General features: G+C 35.7%; 1 protein-coding gene and 1 long non-coding RNA gene across 2 annotated transcripts; one reads left to right on the top strand and one right to left on the bottom strand.

Moving 5' to 3' along the window:
• Positions 1 to 1,972: 1,972 nt before the first annotated feature.
• On the top strand, positions 1,973 to 5,912 carry LOC133791219 (uncharacterized). The gene is made up of 9 exons (XM_062229148.1): positions 1,973 to 2,248; positions 2,899 to 3,103; positions 3,395 to 3,485; positions 3,645 to 3,790; positions 3,935 to 4,178; positions 4,308 to 4,412; positions 4,518 to 4,700; positions 4,788 to 4,992; positions 5,105 to 5,912. The coding sequence occupies exons 1-9, from the start codon at positions 2,071 to 2,073 to the stop codon at positions 5,581 to 5,583; spliced, it is 1,836 nt and encodes a 611-aa protein (XP_062085132.1). The 5' UTR covers positions 1,973 to 2,070; the 3' UTR covers positions 5,584 to 5,912.
• On the bottom strand, positions 2,654 to 5,327 carry LOC133791220 (uncharacterized). The gene is made up of 2 exons (XR_009874143.1): positions 5,187 to 5,327; positions 2,654 to 3,178 (listed from the first exon to the last, which is right to left on the bottom strand). It is a non-coding gene; the product is annotated as an uncharacterized LOC133791220 (long non-coding RNA).
• Positions 5,913 to 16,514: the final 10,602 nt, after the last annotated feature.

Here is a 16,514-nt window from a genome sequence, read left to right as displayed (position 1 = left end):
TTACAAATTGTGATGAGAAAGGTTTGAATGCCCATTTCTAAGTTGAATAGGAAGAAATGACAGAGAAATTACCTATTGGATTGCCTAATCCTTCTCCTATCTTTTGTTTTTGTTTTCAAATTTAATTATATACGACTCAGTTTTCTTACACAAATAACATTCTAATGGCCATTTTTGGTTTTTCAAAATATTTTAGTGTTTTTTTTTCTTTTTCGTTTAGATTGTTTTGATTTTTTTTTTTTTTAAAATGTGTCTGGCAAAGCAAAAATTGGAGACACATGTAAAAAATTGAGATGAGGCGTTCTCTTGAAAGTAGGATATATGAAGAAGATTTTTTCTTCTTTTTTTTGAAAGAAAGTTTTTTTTATTTAAAATTAAAGATCTGAAGCCACAAAGAGGGCTTTCTCCCCTGCATCAAAAAACAAGGCGGTCCTTGTGGATCAATCACTGAAGCAAACTACTGAACTTCACCATGTCATCAAACCCTCTCTTAAGCTCAAGACATAACTCAACTGCTATACCCTAGCCTAGCCACCTTTAAGAAGTATAGGCCGACCCAGATGTTGAGCCCACCTTGATTTATTTTTAAAAGATTGATATTATTCGGTCCACGGTAAAATGATTTATTTTTTGAAATTTTGATAATTTTTTGTAAAATAATTTCTTAGACTCAACACATTTAGTCGAAATTTTAAACAATTATTATTTTGCAAAAAATTATCAATAGTACATTAGAGTGTGAAATAACTTCAAAAAAATATCATTTCATCAATTAATAATTTAGTCATTTTTATATAAAATTTGACATGTATGGTTTTTAAATTTTATAATTTTGTCATTCTTATGTAAATTTTAACATTTATGTCCTTTAAATTTTACAATTTACAACTTTTGTATGTCTATTTTAATATTTTTTCTCCCTCTATAAATATATATGTATATATTTTTGCCTTTTGTGAATAAAATTTCCAAGTCCACCATTATTAAGGAATGCTGCATCACACCAGATGAAAATTATTTTGCTTGAAACCTCCACTTCAGCTTCAGTCCTCGATCCAGCCCTTCTATCCACAGTTACTCCTCAAAAAATTAAGAATCGATTAATATTTATTAATTAGTTGTATGCTCAACAATTATATCAGTTTTTTTTTCCTTTTTCTTTTTTAAACAACAATTATAATAGTTTTAGTTAGATTTTATGCTATTTTATTTTGTTTTACAATTAATTAATCCTTCATTTATAACAATTTTTTTAATACAAAAAAAATCATATCATCATAACACACCGCGTAAATCTCAGAAACTTCTCTGACTGATCATCATCGTAAAATTTTATTTATTATTTTGCATTATTATCATGGCAGAAATAGAGTGAAAACTAGGACACATATAAAATTGTTATGTTCTTATCGACACATATATACCACGATATGATTAAAACAAACATAAACATTACACGTGTAATTAGCAAGTCACACATGACACACTTAATATATATATATATAATATATTAAAATCAAATATTTTAAAATATTTATTAAACTAGGTAAATTGATTGACACAAAAATGAAAAGTTTATCACACATGTAAAACAAATCGATTTAGAAATTAAAAGTATTACTCAAAATTATTTATTTCCTGTGATTTTCAAATCACATTATCTCATCATGTCGAAATTTGCCTATACTACTAAAAAATTTAAAGGAAGAATAATTTTACGATGCTATCTTTTAAATTGCGTACACTACTAATTTTGGTCCAAGTCTTATTGCTACCGCTCAAAAATCATTGACTCATCTACGTTTTTGTCATTGTTCATGTTTTCAAGTCTTTCGCCCGAAGCATACGTTTATCATTTCACGTGGTCAAGAATACTACTCGTCAATACGTTCATGAACTTTGAACTTAAATAAATAAATTGAAGAGCATGTTTATACATAGATATATATATATATATATAATGATGAAGCAAATAATATGAGTGTCAATATTCTAATATTAGTGCTTCTCTATCATTTGTTGCATGTCAATTATATTAGTTACGTGCATACATACTTAGTTGAGTGAGATATGGGTGAGATTGACATGAAGGAGTACTGCACATACAGAAACCCAAAGGAACCCCTTGAAGCTCGACTCAAAGACCTTCTTTCCCGCATGACTCTGGAAGAGAAGGTTGGTCAGATCACCCAGATTGAACGTCGGATTGCCACTGCCAACAAAGACATCATTACCAAATTCTACATTGGTATACTAATCCCTCTCTCTCTCTCTCCACGTTTTAAGATTATCGTATCCTTTAATACATTGATATTGTCAAGCTTCTAAATCACTAATCTAGTTTTATTACAAAAGGCAAGCTAAATAATCTGGAAGTATTATTGCATTTCGCCACTTCAACACCATATTGGAACTTTCCTCCTTACTCACCCAATGCACTGTGCACCTCTGCTATTGTGATCCTATGATGAGTGAAAGCCCAAATTCATTCACTATATTGTAGAATGGACTAAAAGGGTTCGACTAATTGACGCAAGTTTCTAAAAGAACGAATTCGGATATTGAATGATTACATTTGTGATAAAATTAGATAGGCAAATTCACTTTTCCATGTTAGGTGATTTGGGCTCATGGAAGCTTGCCAAAAAATCAGTAAGAAAAATGTTTGTTTCTGTACGACACCTAATATTAGTTATAGTTGTGAATGTGGCTTTAATTACACAATTATACAAATTAACAAGTACATATACTACAACAATTAAAAGAAGTTCTTATTGTTTATATGAAGCAGGGAGATTTTGCGTAAGAATTAATCGATCATTAACCTTTTTGCGCACGTGATCATTTTTCGTGTGTTGGTTTGGTTCTGCTCTACAAATTTTGTTCTTCTATATGCAGGTGGCATGCTCAGTGCTACAGGCAGTGGACCATTTCCAGATGCTTTATGCTCTGAATGGGCGGATATGGTCAACGGGTTTCAGAAGTTAGCGATGGGTACTCGACTTGGGATACCGTTACTATATGGGATCGATGCCATTCATGGAATCGCTAGTATCAAAGGTGCCACGATCTTCCCTCACAATATCGGTCTTGGAGCCACCAGGTTTGCTCATTTTGACATATCAATTCCAGCCGAATTCTCTCTATCTTGACTTAACAACATAGTATAATTATAGGCCTGAAGATAAAAGATAACCAATTAGAGCTTCAATGTAGTTATAAATATCACTAGTTTAACCAGTTACTCAAGTACATCTACTAAGAAGATAGCTAGGGAAGAACAGTAAAGTTTTTTCTTTTAAGAAACCTGATTTTCATGCTAGAAAACAATATAGTTAGTCAACCCTTTTTCAGTTAACTTTTTTTTTAACTTCTTTTCTTGAATGTGTCACAGAGATGCAGATTTGGTTCGACGAATTGGTGCTGCTACAGCTCTTGAAGTTAAGACTAGTGGAATTAACTGTAATTTTGCTCCATGTGTGGCTGTAAGTCCGCGATATATGATTCTATTCTAATTTGCCAATCACTTTCTCTTAAGATATATTGAGAAAGACTCAAGAATGATGATTCTATTCTCTCCTTGTTCTCTGCGTACTCCACTTTAGAACAGCATACAACAAGTCATCTGAATCAAATTTTGACAGGTATGCAAAGATCCCAGATGGGGACGATGCTATGAGAGCTTCAGTGAAGACACCGAAGTAGTAAGAAATATGACATCTATTGTCACAGGCTTACAGGGGGAACCACCCACTGGACATCAAAGGGGTCACCCCTTTGTAGCTGGAAGGTAAAAACGTAATCCAATTCATATCAAGATCACAAAACAAGAATTTAAGAGCTAAATCTTATTTGAGATCACTTCGAAGCTTCGATAAGATGCACAATGAATCCCTTGTTTCTCTTACATACGAATTACTTTCATTATTGTCAGACACAATGTTGCTGCATGCGCCAAGCATTTTGTTGGAGATGGAGGTACTGAAGGAGGTAAAAATGAAGGAAATACACTACTACCATACAATGAGTTGGAGAAGATTCACATGGCACCTTTTCTTGACTGCATTAATAAGGGAGTTTCTATGATTATGCCATCCTACTCTAGCTGGAATGGAGACAAATTGCATGCCAATCGTTTTCTCTTAACAGATGTTTTGAAAGATAAGCTAGGATTTAAGGTGAACAAGCCTGATCAAGTTTTTTGCTTGTATTTCCCATTACCATTTACAGTTGATTTCAAAACCATAATGGACTCTTGCTGATCATTTAGAACACTAATCACTACAGTTGGGTTTAATGGGATGCAGGGGATTGTGATTTCTGATTGGAGAGGAATAGACAGACTTAGTGAACCTTGTGGATCAAACTATCGTGCCTGCATCTTATCAGCTATGGAATCTGGAATCGACATGGTACTCGAAGTTTTACATACGTACATACATACAAGCCTTAGTCTCTCTACATTGGCTTCTTTGATTCCTAGGCCTCACTAGCCAAATATTATAATCATAATGCAGGTGATGGTACCTTATCGGTATGACGAATTCTTCGACCATTTAGTCTCTTTAGTAAAATCTGAAGAATTACCTATGGCCAGGATAGATGACGCAGTCGAAAGAATACTTAGAGTTAAATTTGTGGCTGGACTTTTTGAACATCCTTACACAGAAAAATCTTGGATAGATTCGTTTGGTTGCGAAGTGAGTTTTCTTAATGTAAATTGGCATCAATTTGTATTGTCCTACTCCTATTATGACCTTCAAGTTTTGTTTTTCATTGTTTTTTAGAAGCATAGGAATCTAGCACGCGAAGCAGTTCGCAAGTCACTGGTTCTATTGAAAAACGGAAAGAATAAACCTCATCTTCCATTGGAAAGCAAACCAAAAAAAATTCTAGTCGCTGGAACACATGCCCACAATCTTGGATTCCAATGTGGAGGCTGGACTGGTAAATGGCAAGGACTCAATGATGAGAATGAAAGATTTCCCGTAGGTATGGTAATTTCAATTACAGGCACATCTACCTATCTAAATTCGAACTCTCTATCCTAATTTACCTATGTGTTTTTATCGAATTCTGACACATATATGAATATTTGTGCAAGGCACAACGATATTAGAGGGCATTATAGAAACAACAGGAAAAGATACAGAAACAATATACGAAAAAGAACCATCAGAACACACCTTGAAAAGAGACGACATTTCTTTGGCGATCGTAGCGGTCGGTGAAGTGCCCTACGCAGAATCGTTCGGTGACAATGAGAAGCTCGAATTACCTTCCGAGATCACCGGGATGGTCATCTCAGTAGCCGAGAAATTCCCAACCTTAATGATTCTCATCTCGGGGAGAGCCTTGGCCTTAAGTCCGGAGCTCTTGGACAAGATCGAGGTTCTGATCGCGGCTTGGTTGCCCGGTACGGAAGGTGGTGGGATCGCAGACCTTGTCTTTGGGGATTACGAATTCCAAGGTAGGCTTCCGATTACATGGTTCAGAAGCGTTGATCAACTCTCGAATCGGACTGAACATATGTTAACTGATCCTCTGTTTCGTTTCGGTGACGGGTTAACCAAATACACATGACGAGGATGAATCTTCAACCGGGTTGGTTGAAACGACAATGGTGGATTGTCGTTTAATATCATTTAGGTAGAGGAGGCTGCTTGTTCCTCGATACCATGTACCATCCTAATTACATTATTAAATTGGTTTGTAGTTTCTCAGTTTTAAAATACCAATTTTAATAGTCAATTTCAAAAAATTATAAAAAAATGTTTCTATGTTATTTAAATTGGTAAAAAAACGTCAGCTCAAATTTAGTGAACAATAAACTAAAGTCATTTGGATGTTTATTGCTAGTCTACTTTGTACAAATTTACAAAATAAAAAATCCAAATTATTTAAATTATTGAGATGGAAGTCCTACTTTGTAAAAAATTACAAAATAAAAGATCTTGTTTATAATTATTTGAATCTAAGGATCTAAATTAGTTTTTTAAAAAATAAAGGAACCCCAAATTATATAAACCTTAGATAAATAAAATAAAATAAAATATTTTGTCATTAATTATAAACTTTCGTTTTGTTCTTAGAATAATTAAATTGAAATTTTGGAAATTTACACTTAATGAAATCTTTTTTTTTTTTTGTTATTTTTGGCATGTTTACTAATAGAATCACATGTGTTGTATTCATTCACATTTATTTGTTTATTTTTATGGTATATTTACTAAAATACAATCATAATCACAATAAATCAATTAAGAAATGAACGAGAATAAAATATAAAATAATCAAAATTATTATTTGTATTATATTGTTTACTAAAATTGTTTAAAAATGAAATTAGAGTAATTTTATAATGCCTATATCATCACAAAACATAGTTGGAATGCTGATATAGACTAAATTGTCATTTTCTACTAAAAAAAATATAAAATAGTTATTTTGTGAAATATATTTTGAAAGGAAAAAATGGTCTTTTATTTTTTATTTATAAAATATAAAATTTTAGAAAAAAAGAAGCCATTACCATCAATAACATTTCTAAACTAACGGAGGAGAAGTATTCTTATTCAACCAAATTAAGTTATCTCATTTCTTATTTTAGTAAGTAGGAAAATGCAATCGTTACCACACACACAAATTATTCTAATTCACCTAAGTAAACTTGTCATTATTTAGTAATAAAAATATTTTTATAGGGCCTACATGAATTTTGGAGAATCCCCTCTCATTTTCTTAAGTAATGATATTATTTGTAATAAATTTTTCTTAATTTAATTTTTTATTATTAAAAATTAAAAGACAAATTTTCCTTAAAAATTTATCTTTAAATATATAAATTTTCTATAAAGGGTAACATAGCTAAATTAAAGCATACCGATTACCTTTTGTAATCATGTAAAAAAATAAAATATTTTAGATTCATTTTTAATTAGTTTAGTAATTAATATGATAAAATAATAATTCTAATTATTTAATATTTTATTCTCATTTATTTTTTCTATTGATTTATTCCATTAGAAGAAAGTAAACATATCTAAAGCATTGTCATCTAAAAAGTAAAACTATTTATCACGCTTAAATTTTAGATGTTGCCATGTAGTCTAATTTTAAGCATTTTTTTTTCATCAATGAAACCTTACATTGACCTGTGTATTATTTATAAGGACCCACACATATAATTACTTTAGGCTATTTAGGATTTTTCCCCCCGAACTATTATCACTACCGTATCGTGTCCCCTAATTTTTTCAGGTCGTTAAAAATCCCTCCGAAATATTCACAGTAATGTAAAGAAGGATCTCTGTTAACTTTCAACACATGTGGCTAACAAAAGGCTGACATGACTCTTTATATGCTGATGTGTCTTGGCCATGTCAGCGCCATGTGTGTAATTTTAAAATTAAAAAATCTATAATCATATTAAAAATTAATGAATTAAACACTAAAAAATAGAATTAATAAATTAAACCATTTTTTATACATTAAAAAAAATAAAAACCATATTTAAAAACAATAAAATTACACACATGGCGCTGACATGGCCAAGACACATTAGCATGTAAAGAGTCATGTCAGCATTCTATGTTAAAAGTTAATGGAAGTCCTTCTTTACATTACTGTGAATATTTCAGAAGAATTTTTAACGGCTTGAAAAAATTAGGGGGCACGATACGATAGTGGTAATAGTTCGGGGGGTAAAAATCCTAAATAGCCATTACTTTATATCCTTTTTTTTTTCTCTTTTTTTCCATCTCTCTTTTATTTTGATCAGCCAACAAAACACATCTTAATTGCAAAATTAAACTGAAAACAAAAAACTTTAAAAAGATAACAAAATTATGATTTTTTTTTCCCTTTCATCGCTAAAAATCATTGATATTTTGGAGAAAAAAAAATGGTGAAAGAAGAATAAACCATGTTGAAAGCTTCATAGTATTCTTCTCATGGTAGGCGAGAAAATCTCAAAATCTAGAGGGTGTCGATATTTTGTCGGACTTTAATTTTTTTCCAGCAAGTTGTCGTCGACTTCTCCATAGATATATCGATTTTAATCATTATATGAATTTATCAGTACAAAACATTGTTGGCTATCTTAAAATCTTAGAAATATCGGGACTATCATGTTAGAAAAATATATGTTGTATCAATGGAAATAGTAAGAAATATTACAACTGTAGATAAAATAATACAAATAAACAAGATTTATTAAATAATGTTACAACTCTATGACTGAAAATACAAATAAATAAGAAAAAAATTAGAAGAAGATAATTGAGAAATACAACTATAAACAAAATATACAAATAAAGTAAAAGTGTTTGTAACAAAAGAAAATATTACAACTCTGAACAAGAAATACAAGTAAGTAGAGCAAATGATATGTTAATGAAATGCAATAGAATAAAAGAAAAGAACAAGAATAAAAAAAAACAACTCTCACTCACACTACTAAAGTGAAGAGTGTTGGGGATCACCAACTTGAACAAAGTTTGAAACATTTATCCAAAAACTTATTTCCCCCTAACTCAAGCACTAAGGGATTTCTCACGGATTTGGAAATTGCTTTTTGAAATTATCAAACCTCTAGATGTTTTCTAGCCAAGTGCTCTAATGGATAGAAAAATTGTGTCAAACAAGTGAGTAATAGGCTCTTATTTATAGAGTTTAGAGACATCATTTAAATTTCAAATTCCATCAACCCCCGTGGTTGTTACCAATGATTAATTGGATGTTTATGGAATTAAAAATGAGATTTGGGAGTTATTTGAGTTTCTGGAGCCGTTAAAAAATGTTGGAAAAAACTGAAAAATTGGTTAGTTAGTCTCTGTGGCCGCGGCCGCGGCCAAAAGTATCAGTGGCTGCGGCCACTGGTCTCTGTTCCCTAGGTCGCGGCCACTAACCAATTTCAGCACACAAAAATGTGTTGTTTTTCCAAACGGTTCCAATCCACTCTCAATTGATTTTGTAACCCTCAAAATCTCTAACAGTCATTTCACATATAGCTTTAAGAATTTCATCTCAATATTGTGTAACAATAAATCTACACAATAATGAACAATATTTGAAAGTTACAAATTTGTAACTGAATTTGAAACACCATATATTCACATATATCTAAATATTGTAACTCTCTTTTATATATTACAATATGTGACACTCATTGTCACATTTATTTAATCTAAAACATTATATTATAAAATAATATAACATTACATTATATTATAAAATAATATAGCATATCAATTATATTAACAACTAGGAAACAAAATCGCACTTCGTATAGTTTAGAAATAGTTTGATCGAGACTCTGTTGGGGGTAGGGGCTCGTGGGTCACGGGAGAAGAGACTTCAGGGTTTGTGGTTGTCAAGAAAGAGAAGGAGATCTTAGGGATCAGTTGGTGTTCGATTTCAATAGGATTTTTGTAATGGCCTAGATAGTCAAGACCATTACACTGTATATTTTAAATAGTGCAGGACTTGTTTATCAAGTCGTTTGGACATAAACGCGTTACTAAGGTAATTGTCTTAGGGTAAAAAGATTTTGATCATAAAATAGTTTACCTTCATTAAAAATAGGAGTTGGTACATAGGATCCCAAAAATGATGTTTATAAGGCAATTGAACCCTCAAAATGATTACAACAGAAGCCAACCTAAGTGGAAAAATACAATTTGGGTCTAGTTCCTGTATAAGGCTCGGCCGTGGCGGTCGAGCTGCTGTTGATGTACACATTGCCCTTAAAGCTCTCAAACTCATGGCTGGTCCAACTTTCCCTTTCCCTTACCTGCACCACAAAGCACCCATGAGCCAAGGCTCATCAAGAAAACTTAATTCAACAAGCATAATTAAGCAACATTATATGCACAGTAAAACTTAGACCAATAAGCTCAATCAACATTAGGATGTAAGCAATATGCTTAACAATAATATTCAGCTCAACAAACACATAAACCAATCACATCTATCAATACAATTAGTTAAGTGCAAACAACACTTCTGTTTATTGTATAATGTTCAATCCCGGTGCCCTTAGGCCGAGTCCTCTAGTCTTATAGCCGACCTCGGCACCATTAGGTTGACCTTTAAACATATATAATCATAAATACACATTGCACAACAAGCAGTCGAAGGCAGAATATATAAGCCTGCCTATCTAGATACCCTCATATACAGATATATTCACAATCATAATATATTCGTTAACAGGGGTCCAAGCCCCATCCAACCCTCAGGTGCATTTTTCTTACCTCGAGTCTCGAGCTGAAGGTGTAGAGCGACCCCGAGCCTTAGCGGTAACCCTAGTCACAAAGCGACAATGGATAACCATAAAAATCTAAATCAGTTAAAAGTTTCGAAATAATTCACTAGCCTCCGGGATCTCAAATTCTACTAAATCGGGTAATAGAATTCGTCCCTAGTGCTTAGGGGTAAGTTCCCGAGCTAAAAAAACTATTTTGGTTAAGTCTGCCTATGTGTGTCGCGACCTAGCTCTAAGGGTAGTGGCGCGCCCCCTAGGTAAAGGCTCCCAGCCCTAAATCCCGTGACTTGGCTCTTAGGGCCGCGTCGTCCCTACTAAACAGAGAGCTCCCCAGGGCTTTTGGGTTCACGCGGGCCGAGTGCCCAAGAACAAGGTCGCGGCGCGACCCCGCTAACCCAAAATTTGCAGCTCCTTCTGCTGTTTTCCTCCAAAACAAAGTTACCAGAATTCAACTTAGACATGTACCAAAGCCAGAGTTGAGTCTAGAACTCTCACTAACACAACCTAGGAATTATAATTACCTAAAACCAACCACAAATCTCACTCCAATTTATTAACTAAAGCTAACATTAAAACCCATCAAAAAATCCGAACTAATAAAATAATTTACAGTAAAAATATCAGGTTGTAGAACTTACCTTAAGAGTGATTTTGATCCCTCAGCTAATCCCCAACCAACTTCAGCCTCAAATCTTAAATATCCTGAGTCAATTTTCCAGAAATTCCAAATGCCTCCCCTAGGTTCACAAGAGAGAGAGAGAGAGAGAGAGAGAGAGAGAGAGAGAGAGAGATATATATATATATATATAGAGAGAGAGAGAGAGAGAAAAGGAGAGAGAGAGAAAGTTGTGAGAAGTTCGAATGTTTTCTGGTCATTTCCTAAGGTTTCCTAAGCTTATCCCTTACATAAAAGACCAAAATACCCTCTAGCTTATCTTTAGCCTCCTATTTCCCTTAAGGGCAAATCGTCATTTACCGCATTTCCCGCTAATCCTCAAGTGGTCCTATAAGTTCCCTATTAATCCTGACGTGCCCAACTAATCATCAAATAATTGTTTGTTAACTAATAAATCCCAAAATACCGCGAGGTTCACCCCGGGCCGGGTATTAGACCCCGTTGTGCTATTCCATTAATTTGTTCACTAGGATCGCCTCAAACCGAATACTGCAAATATATCCACATAATAATGTGGTCTTAATCATTTAATACATATAATCACATTTATGCCCTCAATGGGCCAAAATTACTAATATGCCCTTATAAACAAGAACGTGCACACATGCATATTTAATACACATAACACATGCATATATATATATATTCATATTATCATATAAATCATGTATGCCACAGTCACACATTTAATCAATTAATTTCACACATATATCCAATTATGCTCTCTCGGCACACTAATCAAGGCACTAAGCCTTATTAGCATTTTTGGGACGTTACAGCTATCCCCTTCTACTGAAAATTTCATCCTCAAAATTTACCTGAATAACTCGGGATATTAATCCCGCAAATCTGACTATAACTTCAAAGTCTAGTCCTTGACCTTATTATTCCTTGTAACACCCTCACTAGAGTGATAGTCTTATTCCGTAAGACTTTATCTCATTTATCAAAAATTCCACTGACTTTTCCTTGCACAGTAAATTCTACTGAAACTCTTTAAGGTGTCCTCACCCCATCAAGGGTAGAACTCAACACTTCTTTCCTTGACACAGGCACCAATAACACCTTATGAGCCTTTACCCATGCTGGGGTAAGGCTAATCCATAGGCCCCTGGCCTAATCCTTATTAGGATCCCACAAGTCTATCAAACTTAGAGTCAAAACTCCTCTTTCTTTCCCAAACTATCTTATCTTTTTAGTCCACAATACTCGGAAAACTACGAAGTCTCCAGTCCCGGAACTCCACGTTCCCATATTTAAATTTACGAACTCTCACATTCTTTCAATAAAGCAGACTCTCCTACCCTAACAATCCTTAATCACTTCATTGGTCCTCCGGACCAATTCTGAACCAAAATACTTCTTGTCCCTCATCTCACTCCTCGGAATGAGTACTTCTCATTCCCTATCTCACTATATCTTATTCAAAGTCACCCTAGTTGTTGACTGACATTCATCACCGTGACTATTCAATCAAGGGTCCACCTCAATGCCTCGAAAAACTTCACATTCGAGTTAAAATTCTTAAAGTCTGGGTCATTCTTTCAGGTTGTCAGTCTGTCTGAAGGTAACTAATAATTCTAAATCTTAATCTTATACTCATCGCCCTCTACAACCCTTTTCAGAACTTGGGAAACAAAGGGTCTCTATCCGACACTATCTACTTCGGTGTCCCACGGGGACATACGGTCTCCCTTCGCACATACGCATTCTTGTGATACTCGTTCACACGAACTAAAGTGTGCTAACCCAATCTGTTGAGTCACAACTTTTCGTATCCACTCATCTTTCCTGCAATCTAAGGTAATCCTCCCTTACGGTCCATAACTATATCCCTCCGTACTAACTCCAGGATACCCTATAGTCATAATAGCCTTTCTGGCTTCTGATTATCATCTCTCACTTACTAAAAGATTAGGCAATGCACCTTCCAGTATACAAATTTTAGGTCTTAACGTCCATTCAAACTTCCTAGATATAACAATCATAAGGGGGTAGTATAAGACTCTTCCAGAATCTTTACCTAAATGCCAACATCCATCAGATCACTCATCTGATTCTCATATCTTAACATATCCATGCTATAATAGTAGGATTCTTAACCATTCCTACAAGATCTTCTATATGCATTTCATTGTCCATAGAAGTATAATTGCCAACTATCAATCACATATTCTATTCCAATCCCGGTCGTCACCTCATTTGACTTACTGTAGTCCATGGCGAATCATACAACTGGCACGTACTTTTCCCACTCAAAGTGTCAGCCTCCAAATCAGTTTCTCTAATTAATAAGGATTCCAATGTGGGTCCTTTACTAGTTCCCACTTGTAACAGTCAGAATCGCGTGATCCATAAGGGGAAAGACCGGGTAAAGCTGTGCAATCCCACACCGCCTGGGGAAGGTCAAGTGTGATGATTCTAAGACTGCGTAGGTATGGGACTACACAGTTGAAGATGGCTTAAATGTTTTGATGGGTACCACCTATCCCAACAAGATGCATCTTCTTTTCGGTAGCCCATCACTTGAGAACTCCAAAGTTAAGCGTGCTTGACCTGGAGCAATCTAATGATGGGTGACCTCCTGGGAAGTTTTCCCATGAAGCGTGCGAGTGAGGACAAAGCACACTGGAAGGACTCGTGTTGGTTTGCAGGGCCAGTCGTCATTCTAGGAAGCAGCCATAGTGACGTGGGGAGTTACACCACTAGCGCCTTTGTCTCAAGGTCAACCCCTATGGGTGACAAAATGCTTTAACTTTCATGCCAGTGTATGCACTTCTTTTCCATAAGTGTTGTCACCTCACCCTAACCGTGGCTATCTGGCATTACTATCAACTTAACACCCCGTGTAGATCATCCATGTTCTTATCCCTTCTTCTATCGTAAAGCATGAACAATCACCATTTTTGTCTACACACAAGCGCACTCTAGTCCTTGACGCACAATACTCTAATATCATGTTTTAAGCAAGGATAGTGTCCATCATGTCATCCTCCTGTATCAGTCCTCACATGCATATTCTAATATCGTGGCCTGCTAACCAACCTTTTTTTCAACTTCTAAAAAAGAATGTAGTACCGTACTATCCATTCAGACAAACTTCAGGTTCTTACGTTACTTCAGTCAAAGTATGGCTATCCTCAAGGATGCTTCAAGTAGTAGCCAATGTGTCTTACTGGACTCACCGTGCTTCTCATCCCTAAACGTTCCTTCATCAAATTCCTTATTGTTTCTATCTTAATTAAATCACACACATTCCCATCACTTCCTATAATGTGACCTTGAATATCATCTATAGAAATCAGAACATATTCCTTCCGGAACCTTACCTGTAAACTTCGCTTCCTCAGCCTCGATAGTATCAGCGGAAATGTTTCTCGTGCTCTGTTTCTAACCAGAAGTAGTCCAAAACATTATTGATCGATCTAGATACGACTTGTCCAAATTATCCCCATACTCTCCACTCATTGAATTTACGTGGGCTGCTAGAGCATTGGTCAGTTCGAGAGCCTTCACTAAAACCCATCATATCATACTTGGTGCGAGAGGTAATTCCTGAAATGCCTATTTCCTTGATCCTCATATGATAATAACAAAATCAATGGTCAATTCTTGAGAACACTGTCCTACCCTCGCAACCTGGCAATGAATCCTTCATTCTTGGCTACTGTGTTGACGTGTCCCATGATGAGATGCTCCATTTGATCAATCCTCAAGTCAAACAACTTCTTCGACCAAACATTTAATTCTTCACACTCAGTTAGTGTCATTCTTCATGATGTCCCTGATACCGGTTCTATCCCTTCCTTAACCCAATAGCATACTCAATTCCTTAATGTGACATCGATCCCACCGAATCCTTGTGAATCCATCTAAAACCTTACTGGCCATTCCAATCTTCATCTGGCCTAACTGATACAATCCTAGTGGTACCCTCCACGATAGTTAGGCATCCCGTAAGCGCAACCAGTTCCTTTCCTTTTAAACTCAAAGGTACTATCATTTCTTACAATCCATGGTTGTCCCTTATTTTGTAGACTAATCCGTACTCAGGTTCACATCAAAATCCTCACATAAATAACTCAATTAATTATCGCTGCTAACTTTCTACCAGAAATACTCTAACCCATCTCCTGGATATTACCAATTTCCCCAGGCAGACACTAAAATCTCAAGCCCCATGGCGTTACAACCATATAACATGTGCCACATATCTATGTATCTTCTAAGAGATACGTAGCACCAAACTCAATTAGCTCAATATATATATATAAAAGAACGAGGACTAGAAAGCCAACCAGTCGCCTCCGAGGGACTAGCCTCAAGCTCTGACTGTACCAAGGCGGACACTCGAACCGAAGTCGAGCCATCCACACTCCTTGGTTCTCCCTCCTTTAATCTCAAAAATCCTTCTTAAGGTACCCAACCATTCCATATAGAAAGCATTCCTTCACTCGGCATTCTCCCAGATGGCGTCTCCTGCACCTGATGCATACTAGATAACTTCTCCAGGCTCATTACCGCCCTGGCAGCCATCCTGTAAAGTATAATCCCTCCTATCGAGGCTAGGGTAGTAGAACTGCCAGGGGTCTTGCTTTTCTTATTACTGGGGCATCCTCCCCTAACTTATCCTGCAAATAGGGATACCATTGCCTGAGCTTCTTGCCCAACGACACTCTCACTCCATGTCTCATCTCCTACGTCCTCTATAACAAGGGCCCTCCCTACTGCCCAAGCGTAAGTAACAATCTCATGTACTGGAGTGATCCTAACACTCTAGGCCATCCCAGAGTTCAATCCTCGAATGAATCGTTCCTTCTTGGCCCCATCCGTTGGTACCAAATCAATAACGGATTTGGCCAACCCATCAAATTCTTGACATACTTTGTCACTGTCTTACTATCTTGAACCAAGTTCATAAACTCATTGGTCTTTGCAGTTCAAACTGCGTCACAGTAGTCTCTTTCATCAAACAATTGTTTGAATTTCTCCCAACCCATCATGACAACATTTCGAGTTTGGGATACCACTTCCCACCACGTTCGGGCATCCTTCCGCAACATATACATGGCCCAAACCATTCTATCATTGCCTACCCCTCCCATATAGTCAAGGATGGAACTAATCATGCCCATCAACTGTTCAACTTTGAACGGATCCAAGCCTCCCTTGAAAACGGGAGGATAACGCTTCTGGAATCTTTCATACAATAATTATCATCTGTTTCCACCCTCAAGTTGAACCGAAACTGGTGCCATTGCCGTCAAAACATATAGATCAGCTTTCCCTAACAGAACACACTGTCTTAACCACCCAATTTTCTCCTCCTGATTTTGCAGTCTTGCTTGCATGCCAGCAAACATCTGCTGCCAATTCCAGAGGCAGATGAAGGGTTTTGATCCTAACTATCATTCGCAACCCCCATACTAACAAGGCCAGGTCCAGCTGACTGCCTTGAATACATAATTTCGGAATTAGTCCACAGTCAACGACTTAACCCATCAGTCCTGATATTCGTATCCAGAACTATTCCACGAGCAGGGCCAAATAACACAGTAGCCATACACACCA

Source organism: Humulus lupulus, chromosome 7, assembly GCF_963169125.1.
Source record: "Humulus lupulus chromosome 7, drHumLupu1.1, whole genome shotgun sequence".
NCBI classification, from domain to species: Eukaryota; Viridiplantae; Streptophyta; class Magnoliopsida; order Rosales; family Cannabaceae; genus Humulus; species Humulus lupulus.
This window is presented reverse-complemented; position numbering and strand designations above follow the sequence as displayed.

Bases quoted from the DNA above. Each gene is read 5' to 3' on its own strand.
- LOC133791219 (XM_062229148.1), top strand. From the start codon at position 2,071: ATGGGTGAGATTGACATGAAGGAGTACTGCACATACAGAAACCCAAAG. The intron at 3,104-3,394 runs GTTTGCTCATTT...AATGTGTCACAG, and splicing joins ATCGGTCTTGGAGCCACCAG to AGATGCAGATTTGGTTCGAC. The intron at 4,993-5,104 runs GTATGGTAATTT...TATTTGTGCAAG, and splicing joins GAATGAAAGATTTCCCGTAG to GCACAACGATATTAGAGGGC.